The sequence below is a fragment of the Battus philenor genome, unplaced genomic scaffold (assembly GCF_028537555.1).
Source record: "Battus philenor isolate CCGP_79_NKW_IND1 unplaced genomic scaffold, ilBatPhil1.0.hap1 SCAF_4, whole genome shotgun sequence".
NCBI lineage: Eukaryota > Metazoa > Arthropoda > Insecta > Lepidoptera > Papilionidae > Battus > Battus philenor.
Window position 1 is genome coordinate 1,018,606 of NW_027181704.1, and position 25,770 is coordinate 1,044,375.

General features: G+C 34.9%; 1 protein-coding gene across 1 annotated transcript in view; it reads right to left on the reverse strand.

Moving 5' to 3' along the window:
- Positions 1 to 25,770, reverse strand: part of LOC137928739 (neprilysin-11-like) — an 80,603-nt gene that overhangs the window by 41,221 nt on the left and 13,612 nt on the right. The window contains exon 2 of the mRNA XM_068771692.1: positions 2,120 to 2,187. Within this exon, the coding sequence (XP_068627793.1) occupies positions 2,120 to 2,187 (68 nt within the window). The remainder of the gene's footprint in view (positions 1 to 2,119; positions 2,188 to 25,770) is intronic.

Below are 25,770 nucleotides of genomic sequence, written 5' to 3' on the forward strand. Positions count from 1 at the left end.
ATTCTAAATGAAAAAAATATATTGAAGTAACATATTTCATGGTGATCACTTTATACAGAGTGATTGGAAATAAATTTGAAATATTTAAAATTGAAAATTGACTTACAGAGAACAAAGTGTATAAAATAAAAAATTAAAAATAATTTTCAAATAACAAAACTGAATTGAACAGATTAGTAAACTTTTTTTTAACGTTTACTTTAAATCTTTGGTAAGCATTTTATCATTTAATTAAACCCTTAATAACATATTATGTATACTTAATAATATCAGGCGATTTCTTCAAATATGAGCACAGCATAGTTTTAAATTCAAAAATTCAGTAATATCTTAATTGAAAATTAATAAATTACGAAATATAGCATGTTTTTTTATAGATAATCTGGCTTTATGATCATGTCCTGTTTCTAAATCAAATATCATGGTCACCCTATATATTCATGTTAGCGTCGATGTATAGAATAACAAAGCAAGTGCAAGCAATTGTAAAACAATAATATTATGTTGTTCAAAGTCACGTGTGAGAAAGTAAATACCTGGAAATTGGCTTGAATTATACACCTATTTAGAATCACCATTTATAAAGTGCCTACTATAAAACTCTATTTCAATACGAAAGATCTATAACTTCCGGCAGTATGAAGTCTACAGTGACAGATAGAATTTTGAAAACTCTTATTATTTCTAAGTAAGAAAAGGACCAATATTTACCCACTTCCGCACGTGTAGTCGTTGTCGTGCAACAAAGTGCATCGCCCGCCAGCCTGCCTATAAATGGGTATGCGACAAACAATGCGAACTACACAACCGCCACCGTTAATTCACTCAACAAGTATTTCACCCCTCCAGGGGGCATCTTCAGGAGTTATGCTACACCGATTAGTGCCAAACACCGAGTCATCCGAGGAACGACAACCACTGCATGTGCGGAAGTAGCTAAATATTGGTCCTTTTCTTACTTAGGAAGGACTTCCGCAAGGTAACGCCTGGTTCCATTAAATCTTATTATTTCTGAAACCATTGATTTTGGATACGGTGTACCATTTTAATTGACAATAAAGTAGCACTAAATATTCACCCCTTCAAAACTTTTACACCTAAAACCAAACATTTTATATTCGACAAACTTTGACACTGCATATTCTTAGTTGATGTTGATGCTCTCAATCCTGAGGCTTTTACAGCTTCATCAGAGCTGAGTTCACGGAGCGGAAGGGTCCGTGAACTTAAAAATAAAACAAAAGCTGGACAGACGAATTCCAGTTTTACGATGTCGTTCGCACGTAGTAAACCGCTCTACCCGAGTAGAGCTGTGTAGTGTTGATGTTGTGTATGCGGCTTGGGACGGCAGTGTGGACCACAAGCGAGACAAGGATGGATCCGGATCCAACCTCGATTCATCCACCCTGTTCAACACTGTTAACCTTAATTATATACTGACTGTCTTGATAGATTTTATACTACTAGAAGTTACTGTCGTATTTTAATAGTAATAATAAATTCAAGTAATATATTTCATGTGTAATAAGTATATTAGTTTCCGCCTCTGCGAACAGAGAGGGCGATCCGAAGCAAGTTCCGTGTCCTATTCTATATATTGCCGAATGGTCCTCGCTGCGATCCTAAGGCGCAAACTTATATACATAACACACACATACGTTCCCTGATGTCCGTCCTCTAGAAACTTATTATGTGAGCAATTGCAATCCTATTAAATTATTTGCGTCCCCGGAATCGAACCCGCAACCTAAGATAGCAAATTTCAATCTTCTACCGCTGGACTAATACTGTTCTAACGTTATTAATTGTTGACAGACCATAATAAATAAATAAAATAATTTTGTTTTGACCACAAAACACTCATTTCTCTATCAGTAAAAATAATAATTAGCGGAAGAACCGGAAAGTAATGTCGTATTCTTAAGTTAATTTCACACGACTACATTTTAACAACTTTTTATTTCCAATCAACAGCACATCTATCTTTGTTATCAACAACCTTTTGCCGAACAAAACAAATTTTAAATGCCGAAGCGGTAAAAATCGGTTTTTCTGTAAAACATGTCAACATTACTTTCCGGTCCACCTAATATATAATTAAAATAATGTATAAACTTACAATTTCTCCTCCAATTTGCAATCAGGCATCCTGCTGGAGTTCTGGCTGTCGCTCTCCACATCTTTGACCTGCAACAGAAGATTAGCAGTTTTAAATCTGCAGACACCAGACCAGTTTACAGCAGTAACGTTGCGAAGAATCTAGTCTTGAATCTAAACGCCTCAAAAGCCTGTAGACATATAACTAACCATCTTTATTCAATATATATATATCGATGAATAAATAACTTCACTTAAAATATCTAAGTCCATCACTGTTAAACTTTAGTTAATTTATACAGCTAAATGAACACTCTCCGAAAATCACTCAATTCGTGTACTGCGCTGATGCGTAACTAATTGTGAGAGATTACATTACTCGATTCGCAACGATGACATAAGTTTCGTGTACTAATTCATGACATCAAACGCATTGTGATGGGACAATGGTGATATGGGATCAGATAGAGCACGTCCAACAATCGATGGTGACAGTGGAATTGTGGAAAGAAAGAAATGAACGAAAGGTAATATGAAGTATGAAAGAAGAGAAAGAAAATAAAAAAATGTATGTGAAAAAATTAAATAAATATAAATAAAAGTCTCTGTTCCACACCAGATAAGGGGTACGAGAGGCTCCCAATAGCGGGGGCCAAAAAAAAACAACAACCGATGGTTAATGAAATGACTGACTGTTAACAGGTGATGATATTGCCTTCATGGAATCGAACGCGTATACCATCATCATTATTTCTGACGTCCACAGCTGGACACGATTACCCTAAATATTTCCAATAGGACCAGTTCCACTTGACGAGGTCCATGGTCAACATTTCGAATTTCCTAATTTCTGATAGAATTCGTAGAAGTCCAGAGTATAGCTCTCAAGGCATGTCGATTCTAATACAGGCGATGGACCAATTTATTCTAGAACCATGGTAATAAAAAGCATGGACTATGTATATAGCCATGATGGACAGAAAAAAATCCCTCGTGTGATCACCCTGATCAGACCAGTATCTGACGCGATGAAGGTAGAATATAAGTCTAGGTTGCAAGATAAGATCAGTTAGAATACCATCGCCTGGCTGGTGAACAGATAATCACCGACCCAGAGCACTTGAAGGTAGACCAAGTAAGTATAAAGAGAAATAAATAGGTTAATAGAAAGAAAATTTATAAATTCTACAACAGAGCAATGAAATAAAAATGAACCAAATAAACAAAATGTGCTACCTGTAGTTGTTCGTTGAGTGAAAGCGACGTAAGTGAGATGAGGTATGAAAGGAATACAAAAAACGAAATGGAATACAAGAAATTTTGACGAAAGAAGAATGAATGGATGACATTAAGATGGAAGAGAGAAGAATATAGCAATTGGAAAATTTAGAGAATAAATTATAATTGTAAATGTCATCCCTGTACCTAGAACATAGGAAGTACAGGAGACCATCAATAGTATAGATCTTGTTAAAGTTGTCGATCAACACTAGATGGAGACCGCTTCCAATCAGTCATATTGAAAATCAATGAAGGAGATCTTTATACAACAGTGAAGATCCTACAGCTAAAATGATAATGAAAAGGACTCCTGAACTGAAGTACCAGAGACGTAGAAGTGAGTAGAAAGTAGAAGTTCCATGTAACCCTGTACACCCCTGAAATAATTTGATATGATATAAGGAAAACCGCTGAAGGATAAGGGTCTCGTTTTGGGAGCCATGGACCAGCTTGGTACACCGATGGGTTCGGAAGTAAATTTCAGATCGCTACAGGACTTCGCGCACGGCTGACATAAGATCAGGAACAGCTCGACGACCATGACCCAGAAGACCGACAGTTGGTCTTGAGACAATATAAGCCGCTTTTAATCGTAAGATTTATTTGGGCTATGGGTTATTAGAGGTATTGTCCATCCCAGACTAAAGTATTCCAGAATAATTTAAAAAAAATTCTCCTAAACTAAAAGAAATACTCGTGGAACTCAATTTCAAAGCCTCGAAATTCATAGAATATAAAGAGTGACAGATATTGTGATGAACGAAAGATGATGAACAAAATAAAATATGAATCATGAATGAAGAACCTTTGTTAACAAACTTCCTGTCTCACATGTAGGAGTGAACAAGAGGTCCCAACGGGGGCCATAGAAAGTTAAAAGGCTACGTAATATAATATACGTACACCAGACAGAAACCGCGGGAGTGAGCAAGCTTTATAGTCAATCACCTGCTCTTATTGTTTTAAATAAACAATTTACATTTGATTTTATTCAAAAACATTACATTTTTCCGAGCTGACATAATTTCGATTTGGGATATCATTAACAATATTGTATTATACTTAAATACATTATACTCCTAACGATATAAATATTTAAAAAAAGAATCCTTTTTCCTTTTACACTACTATTTGGTTTCGATTGAAGTTGATGCTGTTAGCCCGGAGGCTTTTACAACTTCATCAGAACTAAGTTCACGGAGCGGAAGGGTCCGTGAACTTAAAAATAAAACAGAAGCTGGAGAGACGCATTCTAGTTGTATGATGTCGTTCGCACGTAGTAAACCGCTCTACCCGAGTAGAGCTGTGTAGTGTTGATGTTGTGTATGCGGCTTGGGACGGCAGCGTGGACCACAGGCGAGCCAAGGATAGATCTGGATCCAACCTTGGTTCGCTCACGCTGTTCGCGGTTACGGAACGGATGGTGTGGTGAGTAATGTTTTGTTCTATTGTGAATGGCGCGATGTCCTTTGAGGAACGTCGCAGGTGAAGTGATCGCTGATGCTCTTTTACACTTATGGTTTATTATTTGTTTGGATCTTTGACCTAAGGTCTTTCAGGGGTGTGCAACACGAGGCCCGTTAAACATCCTTATGCGGCCCACCAAGTATTTCTAAAATTGAATTTATTTTATACATTTTATCTCATCAATATAATGTTATAAAAAGAAATTTAATATAATAGTAGTACATACTAAACTGTAAAAATTAAACAAAATCGATCGATCGATCGATCAAGACTGAGCGATGCATGATAAGAAAACTGCATAAATGTAGCTACTCCATCAATTCCAACTTATAATAATCGGCTTGTATCAAAAATACAGTGTCAAACATCAAACTTGCCATTATAAATTTCAAGTAATCTAATTTTTCTGTTATTTTTTCATTTTGCATTTAAGTTTGTAAGTGAAATATCTACTTCTTTTAACTTATGTTTATTATGAATAAAGTTTAGTAAATTACTAATATGAGTGGCTCGTTAAAAAAAAAATTGGCCCGTTGGTTAAAAAGGTTGCTCACCCCTGGTCTAGTTAGTTTGATCCATAAGTCAATCAATTTATTCTACCCACTTTGAACGACTTGTTTTTTGAAGAAAAAAAATCGAAGACAATAATTCTTTTCTTGTTTAAAACTTAATGTCTTTCGAAATAAATTCAGATTGAATAATTTGGGATTATTGTTAAAAAAAATACAATTTTTGGTAAAGGTATTTACTGTTTTTCCAATTTCTGCGAAAAACCTAATTTGATTATTTTAAACATGTTTGTACGCATACGCGATAAAATTTTAAATCTAAGTTTGCACACTAAAAACTTTTTATAATTAGTAAGAAAAGGATCAATATTTAGCCACTTCCGCACATGCAGTGGTTGCCAAACTCAGAGTGCACTAATCGGTGTAACATAACTCCTGAAGATGCCCCGTGGAGGGGTGAAACGCGTGTTGAGTGATTTAACGGTGGTATTTGTGTAATTTGCATTGTTTGCATGTGCATTTATCAGCGGGCTGGCGGGCGGTGCACTTTGTTGCACGACTACCACTGCATGTGCGGAAGTGGCTAAATATTGGTCCTTTTCTTACTCAGGATGGACAACCGCAAAGTAACGCCTGATTCTTTTAAATACTAGTTTTAATATTACATAATTTAAAATAGTTTATTTTAACAAAGTATGTAATAAAACTATAGAAATTTCAGTAGCATAAATCAATATCGATAGTAAAAAAATAATTACGTATTACACGTATGATATTGAGAACGATAGACGGACGATGTAGACCGCATCATATTTGTTTTTTGGAATCATATACAATGTATCCTAGCAATAAGACATAAAACAACAGAAATCTAGTAAATTTTATTAACACGTTGAACGCCAGACTAAAAACCATGTTTAGTTCAGTGGGCCGCGACGGACTCCATGTGACTGCCATCATGTTGCGTCCAAGAGGCCGCGTCGGACACCGTGTGTCCGCATGCCCTCGATCACTTCAGAAGCCTCTAGGGAGCCAACGGACAGTGTTTCGACTGTTTTTACAAAGGCATGTAACCCGCGCGGCCCCGCAGAAAAATAATGGCTAAATCGCTGTTTCCGTAAGTCGCCCATTATTTTTAAGGGTTTTACTGACAATATTTGCATAAAAAACACCTTGGCGATTTTTGACGATTTTCGATTTAATGATGTGGCCCCAGGGGACAGTATGCTGTCAGACACATGGTGTCCGCCATGGCGTTCAACGTGTTAAAAATCGATTTTAACGCTAGATTTAAAATTTCAATTACATTTGAAATACATCGTAACACGCCATTGTCGATAATAAACCGAAGCTTTCTTCTCGCGCTTAGGAAATGTAATTGCAAAAGTGCAGGCATTGCAATTCTATCACTTTCTCATGCCTAAACCAGCGTTCGCTGTTGCAAGTCAATGCAATACCGTCCACGATGACTGATTTCTCAAACCGACGCTAATTAGAATAGATAAAAGTGAATCGACATGAAACGGTTATTTACATAATCGATTTTATTATCGATTAATTTATTTAATATCGATACAATTGTCTATGATTGATATAATAATATGTTTAGATATAAGAACTTTTTACTAAACTCTTATTGGTCGTCAAATTATTATTATAATTTAAATCTATTTTATTCTTGTTACTACTCTGCTTCGCTAGGTTTTATAGATATGAAAAAGAACGTGGAGATGGCTACACTTGGAATTTATCCATGAGATCGAAATAATAATAAATATTATAACATTAAACCAATAAATAAAGTTGTTTTATTTATGTTTTTTATTACGCTAATAGGCCAATACATTTTATCAACATTAAGTCTGTTTGGGGCTGCATATCTTTCTTTTGAAATGTAATCGACAGCCGTTGGCGTCGAAAGGTGAAGTCCACGAATCGATGCGGCGTGGATAGGCCCCGTACTTGATGGAGTGATGACTTAGTCCAGATCACGGGAGGTCACTGGTCACAGGGTCTTATTGGAAATATTGGAAAAGGCCTATGTCCAGCTGTGTACGTACTGCGGTTGAAATAATATTAAAGTGCATTTAGTTAAATAAAATTATTTTTCTGAAGATCGGATGTCATAAACATGTCATCTAACGACTTCAGTCTACGTTTTCATTACGATATGATCTTTCAACGAAACATTTTAATATAAAACATTTGCAAAGGATAAACAACTATAGCACTTTTCGAATTGAGTTCAAAATATATTGTCAATGTATTCAGTGTCGTCTCGACCTCTTGTTGATATCATCTAACAGACGTCAGCCCTTCACGCCTGGATGCGGATTCACTTCCATCTCCTTGCCTTGATACGAGTCTATTATATAAATGTCCGCTATAACAATAAGTCTTGTGAAAACTAAATTTTAAAATGTATTATGCGTATCGCAATGTACAAGAAAAAAATTAATGTTACATAGTTCACAATGAACTTTATCTTTTAGTTTAAATATGTATATATATAATTAGTTTTGTGATCGATAAATGCTTATTGTGTTTATATATACCCACTAGTTCAACGATGCAAGCCGTTACCAACTGTACAAAGTATTAATTTCCCTTGCGACTGAAAACTTAGATATTAGTTTTATGCATTAAAGCCTTACTTAGGTTACTTTACCGAATAAAGACCATGAGAGGACACCTTAGTATTGAGTCCCTGTCACTCAAATCGCGTTTAACACTTCGTTTCGAGTGTATGGGATCAGATTCAGAAATAAAAATATTAAAAAAAATAAGTTGACGATATCAATAAGAGTTCTGTTAAAAGTTCCAATGTTGAATTAATTAATTATATCTAATGTTATGTTATAATTGAGAGTCTGAATGTGCTAGTGAACTTGAAGTATGACACCATGTTTCTGTGCCGAAAATCATCACTGTTAACACATTGATTTCATAGATTTTTATTACTAATGGCCACCGCTATTGGAAATCTCTTGCACCGCTATCTTGTTTGAAACTGGGTTTTATTCCGCTTTTATTATTCTATTTCACATCCTCAATTTATTTTGATGCTCTTCTGTCATTCCTCTTAAGACCTATATTCCCTCTTCGTTCATCCTACAATTTCCTTTCATTCTTTTCCATACACATTTCCGTTCATTCATCGCCTCACTTTCTTCGCCTCGTTTCTGATATATCGCAGAATTTGTACATTTGTATATTCGTTTATGCTATTTTACATTTTTATCGTCCTTATAATATGCTATTTATTATTATTTATAACAAATCACAAATTTTTTGTTGTTTTACGTTTTATTAGACCTTCAACTTCGTCTATCTTTACAAGACAACGCCTTTATGAATCGAGCTTGTTTTTAAACGGTTTTATTTAGTTCGATCCGTACGGAATATATTTGTTTATTTATTTGAGTCAAAATGAGAAATTGAAATTTAAGCATCTTTCCGTTGTCAGATTGATATGAAATTTGGTACACACATTTAATTTAGATGACAATACAATATAATAAAATCAATAACATTATAAATGTAAGATGGCCGCCGATACAAAATGGTGGATTACATATTTTTCCTTAACCCCCTCAATATGGGTATCAAATGAAAGGGCTAACTAGTAAAACACGATGATTATGTCAGAATTCAAAATTCAAGATGGACGCCGTTGCAATATGGCGGACTAGGTACATATTTTTCGACAACCACCACAATATGAGTATCAAATAAAACCGTTTAAAAAACCGTTTAACTTAAAAGTTTTTTTTACCGATTTTTATATTAGAGTGAGCACGACAGAGTTTTCGTCTTACCCACATTAAAGCCTTCCGTTTGCGAAATTAGATTGACAGGTTTAGTTTTTTTTTATTAATTTTTTTTTTTAGTGGTAACATCGCGTGAGATGCGTCGATACTTCCTCGCGTACACCGGAACGCGGTCGCCTCAAACCGCCGGCACGGACGTTCGATATCACGCGATACGATTGTACGCAACAGGCAGTGATATAATGCGTTATTGTCCGTCAACATACAAACAAACTTTGCCTTTGTTCGCTGCGATAATCTTAAATCCACTTATTCATATTCAATGAGATCGTCTCACGTCTGCCGTAAATAAACTCTCATGTTTTTTGTTTATTTTTCTAATCTTTATAAATCGTGCGTCTCCATTTGTTTCTCTGTTCGTTGACACGTATTTATCAAAGATCTTTATGGTTTTAGTTTTTATTATTTTAATCTTTAATTAAAAGTTTGTAAAACAAAACTACTGCGTAATAGACAATTTTAATTGTACATACATATCTAGAATGAAATGTTCTCACAGCTGTATTAGGAACGTGTGTGAAATGTACAATAAAAACTTGTAACGTTGCGATAAATAAATAAAAAATAAATTGTTAAAGTAGGTATCTCATCTCGTTCGATTGTTTAAAACTGGTGAGCTACTCGCGATCATTTTGTTTGCGCACGCGCAACCATCGGACCTTCCGACCGGGACTTTTGACACAACCATGCCGCTCCGAATCACACGCTCGCCTAGTACTATCTTCGGGCTTTAAGGCTTCGTATATCACTTGCCTAGCATTGGATCAAGAACTGCAGGAAGTACAATGCTGGTGCAAAAACAGGGTACATTTCCCCCACGACAATCCGTCAAGACGACAGCTCTGAATTGAGTAATATATTTATAGATTCAAGAGTAATAAAGCGACCAGGCGAGACTCGAGTAAATTAAGTGTAATGTTAATTAAACACTTCTTGGAGGAACACAACTTTTATTAAGTTATTAATTATAAGTTTAAACAATTGTCTCAATGCGCGTCCCCTTGCCATAGAGCATCCAAGTCTACCTCTCCTATTTGTCTATGCTGCGTTCATACACATACACTACAGCTATCCCGTTTTATAAAAAAAATAAACGGTAATCCTACAAGTTCTATTACAATAAATAATAATAATTTCTTAAGTGTTTTTTATTTCCCTTCCTCAAATAAATTGGTTCATTGTGTTCATACACATACACTTTAAGTAGTAAATATTGTAAGAAAAAAGATGGTGCTATAAAAATTTAAAAAACAAAAAATCTATGTGTGATACCAAATTTTATCTATAATCTAAAAGCGAAGATGAATGATGGAGACTTAGATATTGTAAACTAGGACCCTCATTCAATTGAAAACTAGGACGTCTCTTCGCAAAGTATAATAGATAGTTGACTTTTCAGGCAGCTTTAAACTGATGTTATGAGAAATATATGGCGGAGGCATATATCCGACATACTATCGTTGAAATGATAATGATGTCAGATAGAATCGGATCAACGAATCTACTTTCTGAGAGCAGACATTCCTACTATGGTTTGTTAAAGGTTTGACGAATATAAAAAGGAAACAACAAAGAAGATTCGACAGAGAAGTGGCAATAGGTCAGTGCTCTGAATGCAACGACACAGAAAAGTTCCGGCGCTCCGACACTCGTATACACGCAATGACTCCATTATGTGATAATACAGAACAGCTATTATATCATGTCGTCCTAGTTGCACGACTAGGGTCACCATTAACATTTCAAAAATTTAAGGATACATAATTACTTAATATATTTGCTTTTTTATTCAAGTAGGGCATTTAGATAGTTATGCCAGAATTGAAATCTTCTTTTCAGCCTATGGACGTCCACTGCAAGGCATAACCCACCCCCAAAGATCTCTACGATGACCGGTCCAGTTCTGGCCCGCATCAAGGGACTTCCCACGACATTAACTATGTCATCTGTCCACCTAGTAGAGACTTACCCATGCAGCGTCTACCGGCTCCTGGGCGCTACTCGAAAATCTTTCGATTTCAACGGCCAAAGCCAGCACGAGCGATGTGTCTATCCCACTGCCATTACAGACGAGCAATTCTTCGAGTTACGTCGGTACACTATATTCTTTTGCGGATCTGCTCATTTCTGTGACCTTGAGCCTTCTTATGAGGTCCATCGTATATGTCCACGTCTCGGACCCAATATTGATATATATGTCCACAATTTGGAGATGAACATCTTTTCAGAGAAACAACTAACTAAGCGAATCCAGTGAAGATTGCGTATAATTTTCATAATCGTATGGCTATATTCTAATGTTGATGCGCGCTGTTAGCCGTTTTGGCTTTTACAACTTCATCGGACTCAGGGCTCGCGGATTTCGGATCCTAATAAACTAATCAAAAATCTACGTCAGATGCTTCACCTGACGTATTATATTAGCTAATTGTTATAATCTGAATAGATATCGGAGTTGGGGACATATAAATTGTGTCAACATGTCCACAAAAATCATTTAGCGTGGTAACAACAGCGCCGTACCACTTGCTTCACTGTTACAGTTCTCTTTAGATTATTTTTTCTTATTTTCAGCCACCGCGCTGCGAGCGATTCGAAAGGTGTTCGAGTCACAACGTGCGAGATTGACGCGGTGTAATATTGACCTGATTTTAATCATCGTATTATACAGGATGATCGATTGTAAAACTTTGTAGGTGTATATATCAGTGGCGTAGCTATGGTATTTGGGGCCTGGGGCAGATTGGGGCTTGGTGCCCCCCCTCCCCCCTAGTCTAAATAATTTCGAAATTTAGAACAGAGTGTAGTTAATATATATTTTTTTGGTTCAAAATAATAATAAAAATAGATAAAATAACATTAGATCTTAAAAAAAATTATTGGGAAAATTTAAAAACGAACATTCCTCGCTTTTTGGCTTGCAAAGTCATTAATCACATTTTCAAAATCAATAGTGTCGACTAGTTCATGTTCTATTGACATTATTGCAAGATTATTTAATTTATTTATCATTAAATAATCTTGCAATAATGTAATATTTTATTATTTTGTCTTTTAGGGCCCTTTTAAAAAACACTATGTGTTTTGCGAATGAAAGGCTTAAACACTGTGTATATTATAATTTGTAACCGTTATTTACTTTAAATTATGATTTTCATTTTTCTTTTAACATTCCATTATTCACCATTCAAAAAAAAATTCAAAAAATTATTTTCAACTTTGATGCCCCCCCTACTTGTGGTGCCTGGTGCGGCCGCCCCGCTCGCCACCCCCTAGCTACGCCACTGGTATATATATTTTTTTTGTTTCAGAAAGCTTCAAAACTTTTATATATATATATATATATATATATATATATATATATATATATTTCTAATCATCCTATGTATACTTATCTGTATATTAAATCGATACATTGTTGTGTAAAGTGTTCACTTAAAAATGTATCTATCTTATTGAAAAATCTTTTGATCTTCTCCATAGTTTGCGCGTGGGCTTCCACGCCACAGGCTTTGTATTGTCAAAGCGAGTCTATTTTACGAATTGCCTGCATTCTAATAAAATTGCTTTATATTTTAATAACCAATTAGGTGGATCATCGACTTGGTGAAGATTCCGGGAAGTCGCTAGATGGACATCAGGGCGATGGAAAATACAGCAGAACATAAAAACATTCTAGCACTTTTTTTAAAGCACCTTTTGTTTAACTTTCGTTCACTCCTCCATATAGGATAAGAACTTCATTTACAAGAATAAATAATTTTTTTTATTTTATATTATTCTTTCGTGTTACATATTTCCTTCTGTTCATCATCTTTTCGTTCAGACTTACTTTTACATCGACCTCCTGCATTTCTTAAATATCTCAGATTTGTTTCAACTTTACTCTTGTATATATAGCACACGACATAAATTGTTAAAACTTTTTTTAAACGAAACGACAGTTAACAATCGATAACTAATTCGCAGTTAGTCACGGGTAACCGACAAACATATTTAACCGTTATACAGATTACCATAACTAACCGTGTTTCAATAAACGACACTTTGTTTTGGTAAATGAGATATATATATCAATTAAACTGTGTATAAACTAGTTTTTTAAACTAAGCTAACTAAGATTAAAAAGTAAGCTATTTTTAAATAATGCGGGTAGATTGAAAATCGGATTTACTGTACGCGGAAGGATATATGATGTCATGGTGAAAAGCTAATATGCCGAAGTGGATGCGATCACGAGATTCATCTATGTGAATACGGCAACCACCGCACAGACACTGGTGCACAACCTGAGGATGACAATATTGAGTAGGGACTAGGAAGTTGTCGCGCGAAACGTAATTTTAAAAACTGGACATTGTTAAAACGACTTTAAAATAGATAAAGAGATTTAGTTAATAATATAACATGGAAAAATTTGAGAATAAAAAAGTTTCGTATATATTTAACGTAAATATGAACTAATATGAATAAATATTAGAAATAAAAAGACCCTGTCCCACACGAGATAGGGGAATGTTGGGTCCCCAATAGCGGGGACCATTAAAAAAAAACGTAAATATGAAAACAAAGGCACGGAAGCTAATATCTGTGAATATAGATACCTATACTAACAAAAAAATGTGTTAGTATGATCTCTGGTTCAATTTACTGTTCTCACCTTTGTATTGTTTGATTAATAATTGAAATTTAACCAATAATAATTCATTTACAAGTACATTTGCAACGTTCTCTTCAACACGTCAGGAGGGGAATCCCCTACTAGCCCATTTTGAATAATTATTAAAAAGTGTTGCCATATATTTTCTCTAAGTACCTACATGTTCTTAGTAAAAATAACTAAACTCGATTTATAGCTGCCGAAACGAAAATTGAACCGATACTGTGGACTCGCATGAAATCAACAATACTTTGAATTAAATCATATAAAACACAATACAGGCAAAATAATGATTTTTAAAAAAAGAATGGTTTCTACTTGTAAATGTAAAACGATATTATATAAAAATGAGTCATAAAAATCTGTGTTTATTCAATGTAACATTGTGATCAGGGAATGTAAATGATTGATCGGCTACGTATGGAAGATTTTTAAATAGGTAAAGATAGAACATGTGAAAGACAAAAGTAAGATATAAAAGATATTGTCAAGGAAGGAGTATATAGGTGGACAATTTAACTAAAACTCCGTTATTACTAGAATAGTTAATTCCTGTTTAATAACTTGTAAATAGAATCGCAGTCAAGCATAAAACCGTTATAAAAACATTATGGTATCGTTGTACCAGTTTGAAGGACGTCATGGTACGTAAAGATGACACTTTTACCGTTCCAAGATGGTACTGAACGAACTAAGTTATGGTATTATTTGTTTTAAATTTAAAATGTGCCGGTAGCTCAGTGATAAAGGACTGGGACTTGTGTTTGTAGGCTACAGGTTCGATTCTCAAGACTTGACTTTGACCAGAAATTTAAATAACCATTTAACAACTACTTTCGTCAATATTTATTGCTAGTATTGTTTGTGTTATATTGTATTGCAAGGTTTTTTTTAATAAAAAAGTGATCACTACGAAATATGTCACATTAATTTCTTCTGGTTTTCTACAAATAGAAATTGGACATAAAAACTATAGAGATGTCTTTTATATGTAGATTTTATCTATGCATAATCATGATAAAAAATATATATAGCATCCAGTGTCTTTCGATTACTTTGTATTTTTTTTTAATTTTGGTCAATAAATTTTAAGGCTTGCAACATAATGGCATTACCATTTAATAATATAAAATAAGTACAATTAGAAAAGAGCTGTAGTAGCTCAGTGGTAGAGTACTGAGAGCTACGATCGTAGGTCGCGGGTTCAATTCCCGGGATACAATCTTATATAATTCAAACTTTGTATATTAATGATATAGGATTGCCACTGCTCACAAACAAGTTTCTAGAAGATGAACAGTAGCGCCCTCTACTTACACTGCGATCGCCAAACCGCCCGCCATGCATATCGATTATGGTAAATCCCCTTTAGATATTTTTGAGGTAGACCTAGGCCTTGTTAGTAAGCATATCGGCTGTAAAGAAAGAATAGAAGATGAAAAAGAAAGTCTAAAATTATAGATTTATTATTAAATAAATAATTATAGCATTAAAAACTTTTTAGTTGATCGAAATGTTTAAACTTGGTTTGTTGACTCATTTCCAGGGTTTATATTATAATATACACAAAAAAAAAATTGTTAATTATCATTTAAAAGAGCAACTGTGGATTTTCTGGTCGACTTTCATTAGATAAACATTCCGAACCAGTGGTAGTTAACTCAAGGACAGACGGATTGAACTTTATATAATGTTAAAATAGCAGACTATTAAAAAGCGAATTTAAATGCTATTTGAATATATATATTTTGAATTTGAATTAGCTAATTTGTAATTTCGTCTGTTAAAGCTATTCTAATATCGCGTGCTCGCGAGAAAGCGAATTTGTTTCTCGTTTACAACTTTCCCTCTCGCAGACGGCATATTGTTTTTAGTATTGCGATCCTTTACAGCGGCGTGTGTTTGTGTGAACGCGTTTAAATACAATGCACACATACAAGTTTTTTTTTATTTTAGGAAGCTTTGACATATACGTGTGTGATGTGGGTTTTGAACAATATTTCAATTATTATGTAAGAAAAGATAATAGTAATCTTTTAGGCATGTCTTCTAGTATTTTTTTTACGGCCCCCGCTATTGGAGGCCTATCGTACCCCTAATTTGTTGGGATCAGGGTCTTTGTTTACAAATAAGTTTTTCAAATATTTATCTTTATTCTTCACTATCTTTCATTCTTCTCAATTTCTTTTGTTCTAACCTTTTTTCCTTTACAATATCTTTCATTTTGTTCTTTCATTCTTTCTTGCTTTCATCGCCTTCCGTCCATCATCTTATTACTCTAAGGTGGCTAGGTACATTTCTTTTATTACTTATCCTATTTCTTCTAGTATTATTCGAAACACTTCAAAATGTCGTCGACGATGTTTCAACTCATCGATGCCCACAGAAAGGCATGAGTAAAGATATCTATGGGGGAATATATCATAATCGCCACGCTTGTAAGCCCGGTTGGCGATCGCAGTGTGGTGTTATTTAACGCAGAAGGCGCTGCTATTCATCCTTTGGAAACTTGTTTGTAAACAGTGACAATGCTATATAATTAATGCACAAAGTGTGAATTATATTATTATATCTCGGGAATCGAACCCGCGATCTACTATCGTAAGTCTCAGTCCTCTACCGCTGGACCACGGGTGTTCTTTTTTTAAATGAATTTGTTATATTTTATTGACCACAAAAAAAAATTCATTTTAATCGGAAGACGTTAGATGCAGACCGTTTTAAACCGGTACAACCGGTTGAGAGTATAAAAAAAAATTATGTTTATGAATTTACAAAATTTGCATATGAAAGACCTCTCTACAGTTTTTATGTTCGATTTCTAATTACAGTAAGATAGAAGAAATTATTGTAACATATTTAATAGTGATAATTATTTTAACTCGATTTAAATAATTGTAAGCAATAAATACGAATAAAAGCAGTTGTTAAACAATAATATAAATTTGTAGCTCGAAATTTTTTTCGTATTTTCAATTTTTTTTAACCTTAGTGTATTAGAAACATTAATAAAAAAATATAAATGAGATAAGTTAAGTCGTTTTCAATTAAAAGCATGACCAGGGAATATAGCTCTATATATATATATGTATATATATTTATATAGCTCTATATATATATATATATATATACATACATATATATATATATGTATATAGCTCTATATATATATATACATACTATTTTAAGAATGCCCGCACACCGCAAAACATTAAGCTACATGGCGACACATAACGAGAGCTATAGGGGACATCAGAACCAACCCAGGGCTGACCAAGACCACTATGATAAGTATGTTCGAATGTAAAGATTCTAAAATATATCTGAGAGAGTATCAAGAGTTAAATTTAACCGTTTTTTTTTAACTCGTTCCTCCTACTTGTTTGGTGCAAGCACGTTACAATGCGGGTATAAATGTACTTTTAATATTAATTCTTCTGCCACACTACTTGTTTGCAGAACATGACGAGACACTTTCCTCTTCCACTTCCTTGCCGACCTTAATCTTGAGATAAAGGTGAGATCCTCCGAACACACGACAGCTGATGATAATGTGAACCACGGTCTGTTCCAGTTCCAGGTCACAGATTCACGAGGGATTCTTCTTGACCTTAAATCTGTGCAGGTACTCAGAGAATCGTACCCCGTGAAGATCTGGACCATACACATGTCCAGATTAATTTAGACACGTTAACACGTTCACTGCGGCCTGAGGTCGATTCAGCCTCATGGTAGACTTTGCACTGGTGCGGCGCGTAAAACTCGTGTTTTCTCTCTAGTGCGGCGGCTGTTTACCCTCAACCGTATGAGGTATGACAAAGACAAATATAGCTTTCTTTATGTCTGCGAAGCATTGACTCAATATTGTAAAAAAATATTGATAAACATGAGGCAGAAAGGCCTCAACCGCACTACTAGGAAGTTCAGCTTGAGGCTGATTCGACCTCAGCCGCACCAGCTGAAAGTTCTTCAAAATTGGGCCCGCAGTGAACGTGTTAACTATTGGAAATCGTATAATAAGGAATATTTAAAATTTTCAACAATCATAATATGAATTTGAAAGTAAGGTAGATGCAATATAAGTGCAGAGAGCGTTGACCTTTCTAATCTCAAATACGAAATATCAAACCGCATGAACAGGTAGTGCACAATACCCGCCATATATCCGCATTGGAGCATCGCTTTTGATGTTGTAATGCAACTGAAATCTGAATTCGTAATACCTCAATACTGAGACATAATTTATTTTTAATTGTCGCCCGCCCGTTTCGTGGCCCGCACTGACTTTTATAGACGTAATGTTATATAGTCCATTCTTGGTAATTTTTGACTTCCAATATTTTATGTATAGGAGTTTTAAATTGAAGAGATATCGTGATGAGACAGTACATAATTATGAATAATAATAGGTATAAACATATATATATGTATATATATATAAACACATATATATATATACATATATTTTTATAAATTTATGTGTAATATATATATAGGGAGAGAGAGAACTATTGGCCAAAGATGCAGGATTGTATGTGTTTAAATGGCTTTAACCTTTCGAAAGCCTATGAACATATCTGCCCGAAATAAAGTAGGCTATATTATATCGAATCGCCCTGAAATACAGTTTAAAATCGCTTGCTCCGAATGTACTACAGACCTCAGGATCATAAACAATAATATTTCATTTATCATTTTTAAAAAATCGTATTAAGCCACAGATTTGCGAAGTTACTGATAAATGTCCCCAAAATTTATAAAAATTTAAACCTTGCAAGATGCTATTTGAACACGTAAGAATGGAATAGTACATGTTGGAGATAGGAGTGGGAGACATCACAGCGAAATCTCTTTATTACCTGATGAAGGATTTAGGTCTGTCAAGAGCGGACATCAGCTCATTCCTGGAACGAGCAAAGCAACCCTGCCCTTTAGCCTGTCATTTAAAATTTAGTCAGATAGAGACACAGCAAGGAGGAACCTTTGTTTCATGGTGGTGGGTGACGTAACTAGGTAAACAACAAGCTGAACTGACGTAAATAACAAGCGGCAACGGACTGAGCTCACTCTGTGTTTGGCACTAATCGGTGTAACATAACTCCTGAAGATGCCCCGTGGAGGGGTGAAACACGTGATGAGTAATTTGGCGGTAGCGGTTGTGTGATTCGCATTGTTTGCCGCATACGCATTTATCAGCGGGCTGGCGGGCGGTGCATTTGTTGCACGACTACCACTGCATGTGCGGAAGTGGCTAAATATTGGTCCTTTTCTTACTTAGAATGGACTTCCGCAAAGTAACGCCTGATTCCATTAAAGACGTAACTAGGCATATCAAAAACCGTGTAATAGGAAGTATGGCGAGGGATGTGAAGCGATACGTTACTATGAGTGAATGCAGTATGTTGAATGTATGCTGAATGATAGAAAATATGAAAGACTAATGAGTGTACAAAAAGAGAATTTGCAAAGGATGAAAGAGGGAAGGTTGAAGTAGGTGTATATCCCTGTCCCAAAATCAAGGTATATTTTTAGGAGGAACCTGGTACGCTGGTCATCAGAATCAGCACCAAACCCAGCCTTACTTCCTACAACTCGATGTACACCCGTTGATCCATGAAATGATGAGAAGTAAATCATCGATTTTTACATTCGTTTGATCACGTAATCATGAAACTACTCAATAATATCTCGGACAACTTTTCAACAATTACTGTTTTCACAACATCGCTGAAATAGTTTTCAGTTCAGTCGATCGTGAACTACGAACTTGCGCACTTCAACCGCCGTGTCAAATTCGATTGCCACAGACGCCATCTTTGTAATTTTTCGCGCGCAAATAAACGTCATCGTGACCCACAGATAATGTATACGATATTTTTAAATAACAACTTTGACTGGATTATATCTTTTAATATTTTATTTATTTACTAAAAAGGTCTACCGGTAATAGTTGCCATTACACCAATTCCCCAATTTACACGGTACTTGTTTTATACGTTTTCGCTTTTACACGGTTTTCCAAACAAGTTTTTTTTTGTTTTAATGAGCGATTTTATTACCATCTCTCACAATGTAAATATTTCTGCTTCAAACATCGAATCGGCAAAAATAACATCGAGTGATGAAAATGAATTCAACCTTCGATCGAAAAAGAATGAGAGTTATTTTTTTTTGTTCTCTGTTTAATGTATTGTAATTAAATAAAATAACAGTGTTTCCGTAACATATTAAATATTTTAACTTGTCAATGCATTTTATTTTTATTTCTGTGTACACCTAAGAATATTAAAAAATCACAACTGTTAAATAGCAAAATTATGCATTTTCTGCAAGCTTTTCGATTTACACGGTTTTCACATGAAAATTTTTAATTTTCGATTTACACGTTTTTCTCAGGAACGTATCTACCGTGTAAATCGGGGGATAGGTGTATTATTGTTATATTATTGTGATCAAAAAGTAAGGTGAAATTGTCATTTAAAATTGATGAGGGACCTTGCTGATAGTGTTGGAATATCATTTGGCTCAGCCTAAACTATTTTGAAGGATGTCTTGTATTTTAAATGCGTCAATTCTCGTCTGATCAATGTATGACATATGTCATTGGTTCTTCCCGACTTTTTTGTCAAAAACTCGACTGATATCGTTCCGCAATCACTGTATCCTTGATATTCAACAAATCCTAAAGATGAATGCACGGACGCCATTTTGAAAAAGGTCTTGAAGGCTATACCGATTTCGAGGACTTGAAATTTTTTTAACAAATGCGGACAGGGATTACTTTGGAGAGAATTTAATTGATTTGAAAGAACAAATGAAGAATTATTTAATGGAATCAGGCGTTACATTGCGGAAGTCCATCCTAAGTAAGAAAAGGATCAATATTTAGCCACTTCCGCACATGCGGTGGTAGTCGTGCAACAAAGTGCACCGCCCGCCAGCCCGCTGATAGTCAATGAAGAATTTACATTTTATAAACAAAATTTTTACTTAAACACAGTATAATATAATGACTATTATGGAAAAACGTTACTGTAATAATAATAATTAGATATTTTAATTTTCTTGTTACTAAGGTTCTAGAGTGACGGATAAGGAGCAGGTAGACGTGGCGTGGGTAAGTAATAGGTGAATGCGGGCAGCGAGAGATCGATCATCGTGGTGATCTATCTGATGATGATGATAAAGAATATACTAAGAATGTCGGACGATACTGGATGCAGAACGCACTCAACCGGACTTTTTGGAATCATTTGTCCAGCTGTGGATGTCCAACCGCTGGAAATATTAAACATACTACTATTTACAGCATTCGTCTTAAATTATGTAACATTTCTTATTAAATCCCATCAACAATCGATAAATAATTCCATTTTGTCAACATGACATCTTAATAAAGACGGACATCTTAATCAGTTTTACAAATTAGCTTAATTAACCGTGTTTCCAACACTAAACGCTATATTGCTATTTAGCATAGCATTAGCTATAAATTATATTAACATAAAAGCTAATATAAAATAGCATATCAATGCATTTATACTCTTGGACTTTCTAAGTCTGATTATTCTATCAGAATCAAAAACATTCTGTATTCAAATAGGCCATAAGCACTTTTGAATCGTTAGAAAGCTACTTCCAGGTCGAAAGGCAGTTTGTTGAGAACCTGCGAGAAATTCAACAGTTGCTTTTTACAAATATATTTTTATAAAGAGAGCTACAATAATTCCTGGGGCTTGAGCTTTCTGAGGGAGCATCAACCTATAATTCCACGCAATAACATCGGTATAGTACTCTTAAATCTAAAATATTTATTTTATTTAGTTTCATTTGTTTAAGCATTTTTCTAACATAAAAATAGCCTAAATTACTTCTTTTTCAGCTACCTATCAGTATAAGTCTCGTCAAAATCAGTCTAGTTATTTAAGAGATTAGTCAAACCAAACTGACAGATTAACAAAAAAAATTAAAACGTGATTGTGGTATATCTAGTATATATATTAACACGCATATATTAAAAAGTGGTTATTATATAATTACAAACAGACGCTCCAATTTTATTTATTTGTATATATATATTGTATACAATATATGAGGAGGCAGCGCGCAGACGTATAGTCTAAGACCTTTTTTAAATTAGCAAATTACCAGGTCTTCATATGGATCTTTAGCTCGGGTTGCTATATACTACCATTTTACTGGATTGGGAGGTCGTCCAGCTTTTAGAACGCTGTGTTGTACCTTCCACGAAGTGACCAAGGTCAAGGACCCCCACAAGGGGACCAGGACTTCAGCTGTCACTCGTCGATAATACCCGTATAGCAACAAAGGGGTTCCGAAAGGTCCAAACATAGATTTGCCCGGTTGCTATTGTCTGCCTAATATCACTACTGCCATTCGGATATCTTTAGCGCTAGAAGTGGCGGATGAAACTCCAGCAACGTTATGTACTTCTAGCAGTACAAAGTCTAAAGTAACTGTAATTTAAATAAAAATCGGTAAAAAAAACTTTTAAGTTAAACTGTTTTATTTGATACCCATATTGTGGTGGTTGTGGAAAAATATGTACCAAGTCCGCCATATTGGAACGGCGTCCATTTTGATTTTTGACATAATCATCGTGTTTTACTAGTGTAGCCCTTTCATTTGATACCCATATTGAGGGGGTTAAGGAAAAATACGTAATCCGTCATTTTGTATCGGCGGCCATCTTAGATTTATAATGTTATTGATTTTATTATATTGTATCGTCATCTAAATTAAATGTGTGCACAAAATTTCAGATCAATCTGACAACGGGAAGGTGCTTAAATTTCAATTTCTAATTTTGTCCAAAATAAATAAACAAATAAATTCCGTACGGGTCGAACTAAATAAAACCGTTTAAAAATGCTTTTATTACTATATTATCATTGCTTTATTTATTTCTGAAATCATAGATTTTTATATAGGGTGTACTATACATAAACTGTCAGTAAATGAGGTATATACACCTTTTACGTTTAAACAAATTAATAAACGTAACATGTATCAAGTCTAAGAGGAATTAGAAACAATTTCGTTTGCAGTTTTTGTTGTCGATTATTCGCATGAATAACAAAGCGTTTATAATTAAATGAAGCGTGTGAATGCATTAAACATAGGTCATGTGCATCGCATGAATAATTCAATGCAACTTCTCAACTCGTCGAGTCCACTATAATCTTAATACGTAACGCTGGATTATATTTTCACTAGTCTCAGCACGCGGCTCGCACCGCATGGGCAATACAATAATAATAATAATAAAGCTTCATATCAGAGTTCCCCAAACTTTTTTGTATCGTAGACCCCTTGCCATGTTTTTCCGTGTCGGGTAGACCCCCACTTACCTGATATTGATTTCCTGTAAATTTCTAACTGTAGTGAAGTTTAGTGTTAAAAACATAAAGTAAAAACACATGTTAATTTATACATTTATTAATTGAATTTAAATTAAAACTACTCAAAAAAAAAATTTGTATCTGTTATGTAAAAGATACTTAACATATTAATAATTTTTTACTTCATTGGGACTTTTATAAATAATGTTGTGTTTGATATTATAAGATAGTATGATGCAAGTAAATAGGTACTATCAGTGTATATGTTGAGATCCACTATCGTTGACCCCCATTTTCATTTCATGGACCCCCAAATTTTTTTTCGCTGACGCAGACCCCTTGCAGGTTGTCATAGACCCCTAGGGGTCGATATAGACCACTTTGGGAATCACTACTTTATATCATTCCATACAAGTAACTTAAAATTAGTAATCTTAAAAAAATATTTTGATAGTTTTGTACTAAGTTTGTATGGACCCCCTCAGGGTAAAAGCCTCCTCAAAAGCTTTCTATTTTTCTCTTTGGCAACTTGAAGCCACCCATGACCTGCCATAGCCACGACCTCGTCAGCCTATCTGGCATAAGGTCTGCCTCTCCTTCCATGGTATAAGGAGCATTCACAGTACAATTACCATGCAAATAAAACACCACGTAACACAGTAGTAAATAACAGGTGAACAAAACAATAAATCTACACAGTAATTAATTATAGGTGTAAAAGAATTTAAATGGATAAATATATAGCTTATTTGCTTACTTATAATAATAAATCAGTTACAAAAAAGGCTAACTATATATAAATTGAGAAAAGATTTATATATATAGCTACTTCCGCTATGTAGCAGTAGTCGTGCAATGAAGTGCACCGCCCGCCAGCCCGCTGATAAATACGCGTGCGGCAAACAATGCGAAACACAACTACCATCGTTAAATCACTCAACACGTGTTTCACCCCTCCACGGGGCATCCCCAGGAGTAATGTTACACCAATTAGTGCCAAACACCGAGTGACTTGTGAACCACACTACCGAGTGAAACACACAAGTGATCATTTTAAATTATCTTATAATAAAATAAATAAATAAATAAAAATAACGTAATAATAGAATGATACGTTTTAAACACCAAACGTTTTATACTCTGTTGTCGAAACAATTGCTTATAATGTAAACGTGCCGATTTCCTATAAAGCCTTACCATTAAATTCTATAATAGCAAGGCGTGACTGTAAATACATTCACCGAGAGATGCGCAGGCGCATCCGTTATGCAAGGCCGAATGCATTGCGAGCTTTTGCCGCAACATCAACTGTAACCTACAAATGCAAGCGCTTATCTTAAAGCTCAACGTAGTATTTACAACTATAGTATTGCACAAGTTAACACAACAGAGATATACAGGATGATTTATTATGATCCAATCACACAAATTAATTTTAATATGTAGTAATCCGATTTAAAAAAAAAACGATATTTGTGTATATTTGTACATTGATTTATGACAGCGAATTATGTACATTCACCTATTTAGACTTTCAATTTCCGACAGAATTCGAATGGTTCTTTTACTGCTTTGATAGCCTTTTTCGTACAAACACCACGTGGACGGTCAGATCTTTTTCTGTCACAAACTATGAAGGTTTCATTGTTTTAAAAATTGCATCTGGAACCGTACCTACTTCATGTAATTCGATCACAGCGATTCGGATTCCTTCATCACCCCACTACATTTCAATTTCACTAAATATTGTACAATTGAATAATTATATAAATGACAGATTCCAAATTTAAAAGTAATATTTAGTTTATTTTTAATTATAACATTGTTTATGGCCAGAGTAAGTACATTCACTTAATAGTTGACTCCCGAGTCCCGGGCGCCGACACACTATAAAGAAAGAGAAAATAATTGTCTTTTTGAAACTTAAATAAAATAGAAAGATCTGCTATATCTCACGGTTTCGACGACGAGAAAAATTTTCCAGACACCGTCTCTATTGCTTACTTCAAGTTCAGCTGGATACTGTTCTGTTCCAAATGGGGTCTTAAACGGCACGGTGGATTCTCTGAGTACCTACATAGTTTCAAACTCAGGGGGATTCCCTTGTGAATCTGTGATCAGGATGTGGATCAGACCGTGGTGCACCTGATCACCAGCTGTCCTGCATTTGACGCGTTAAAGCAGAATACCAGTCTCGATTAGCAGAAGGAATGGAGAAAGAGAACATCGCAGACCAGACAGCAGATATGTCGCCAGAGCTTGTTATGAGTTTTGCAAAAAGGTACTATTACCCTGTGAATCCTATGATTCACAATGTAAGAAAAGGACCAATATATAGCTACTTTCGTCATGCAGCAGTAGTCGTGCAATAAAGTGCACCGCCCGCCAGCCCACTGATTAATGCGCATGCGGCAAACAATGCGAATTACACAACTGCCACCGTTAAATCACTCAACACGTGTTTCACCCCTCCACGGGGCATCCTCAGGAGTAATGTCACATTGTAACAGAATTGCCAATACAAGAGTAATAAAATAGCTGTGATATTAGAAACATAAATTAAG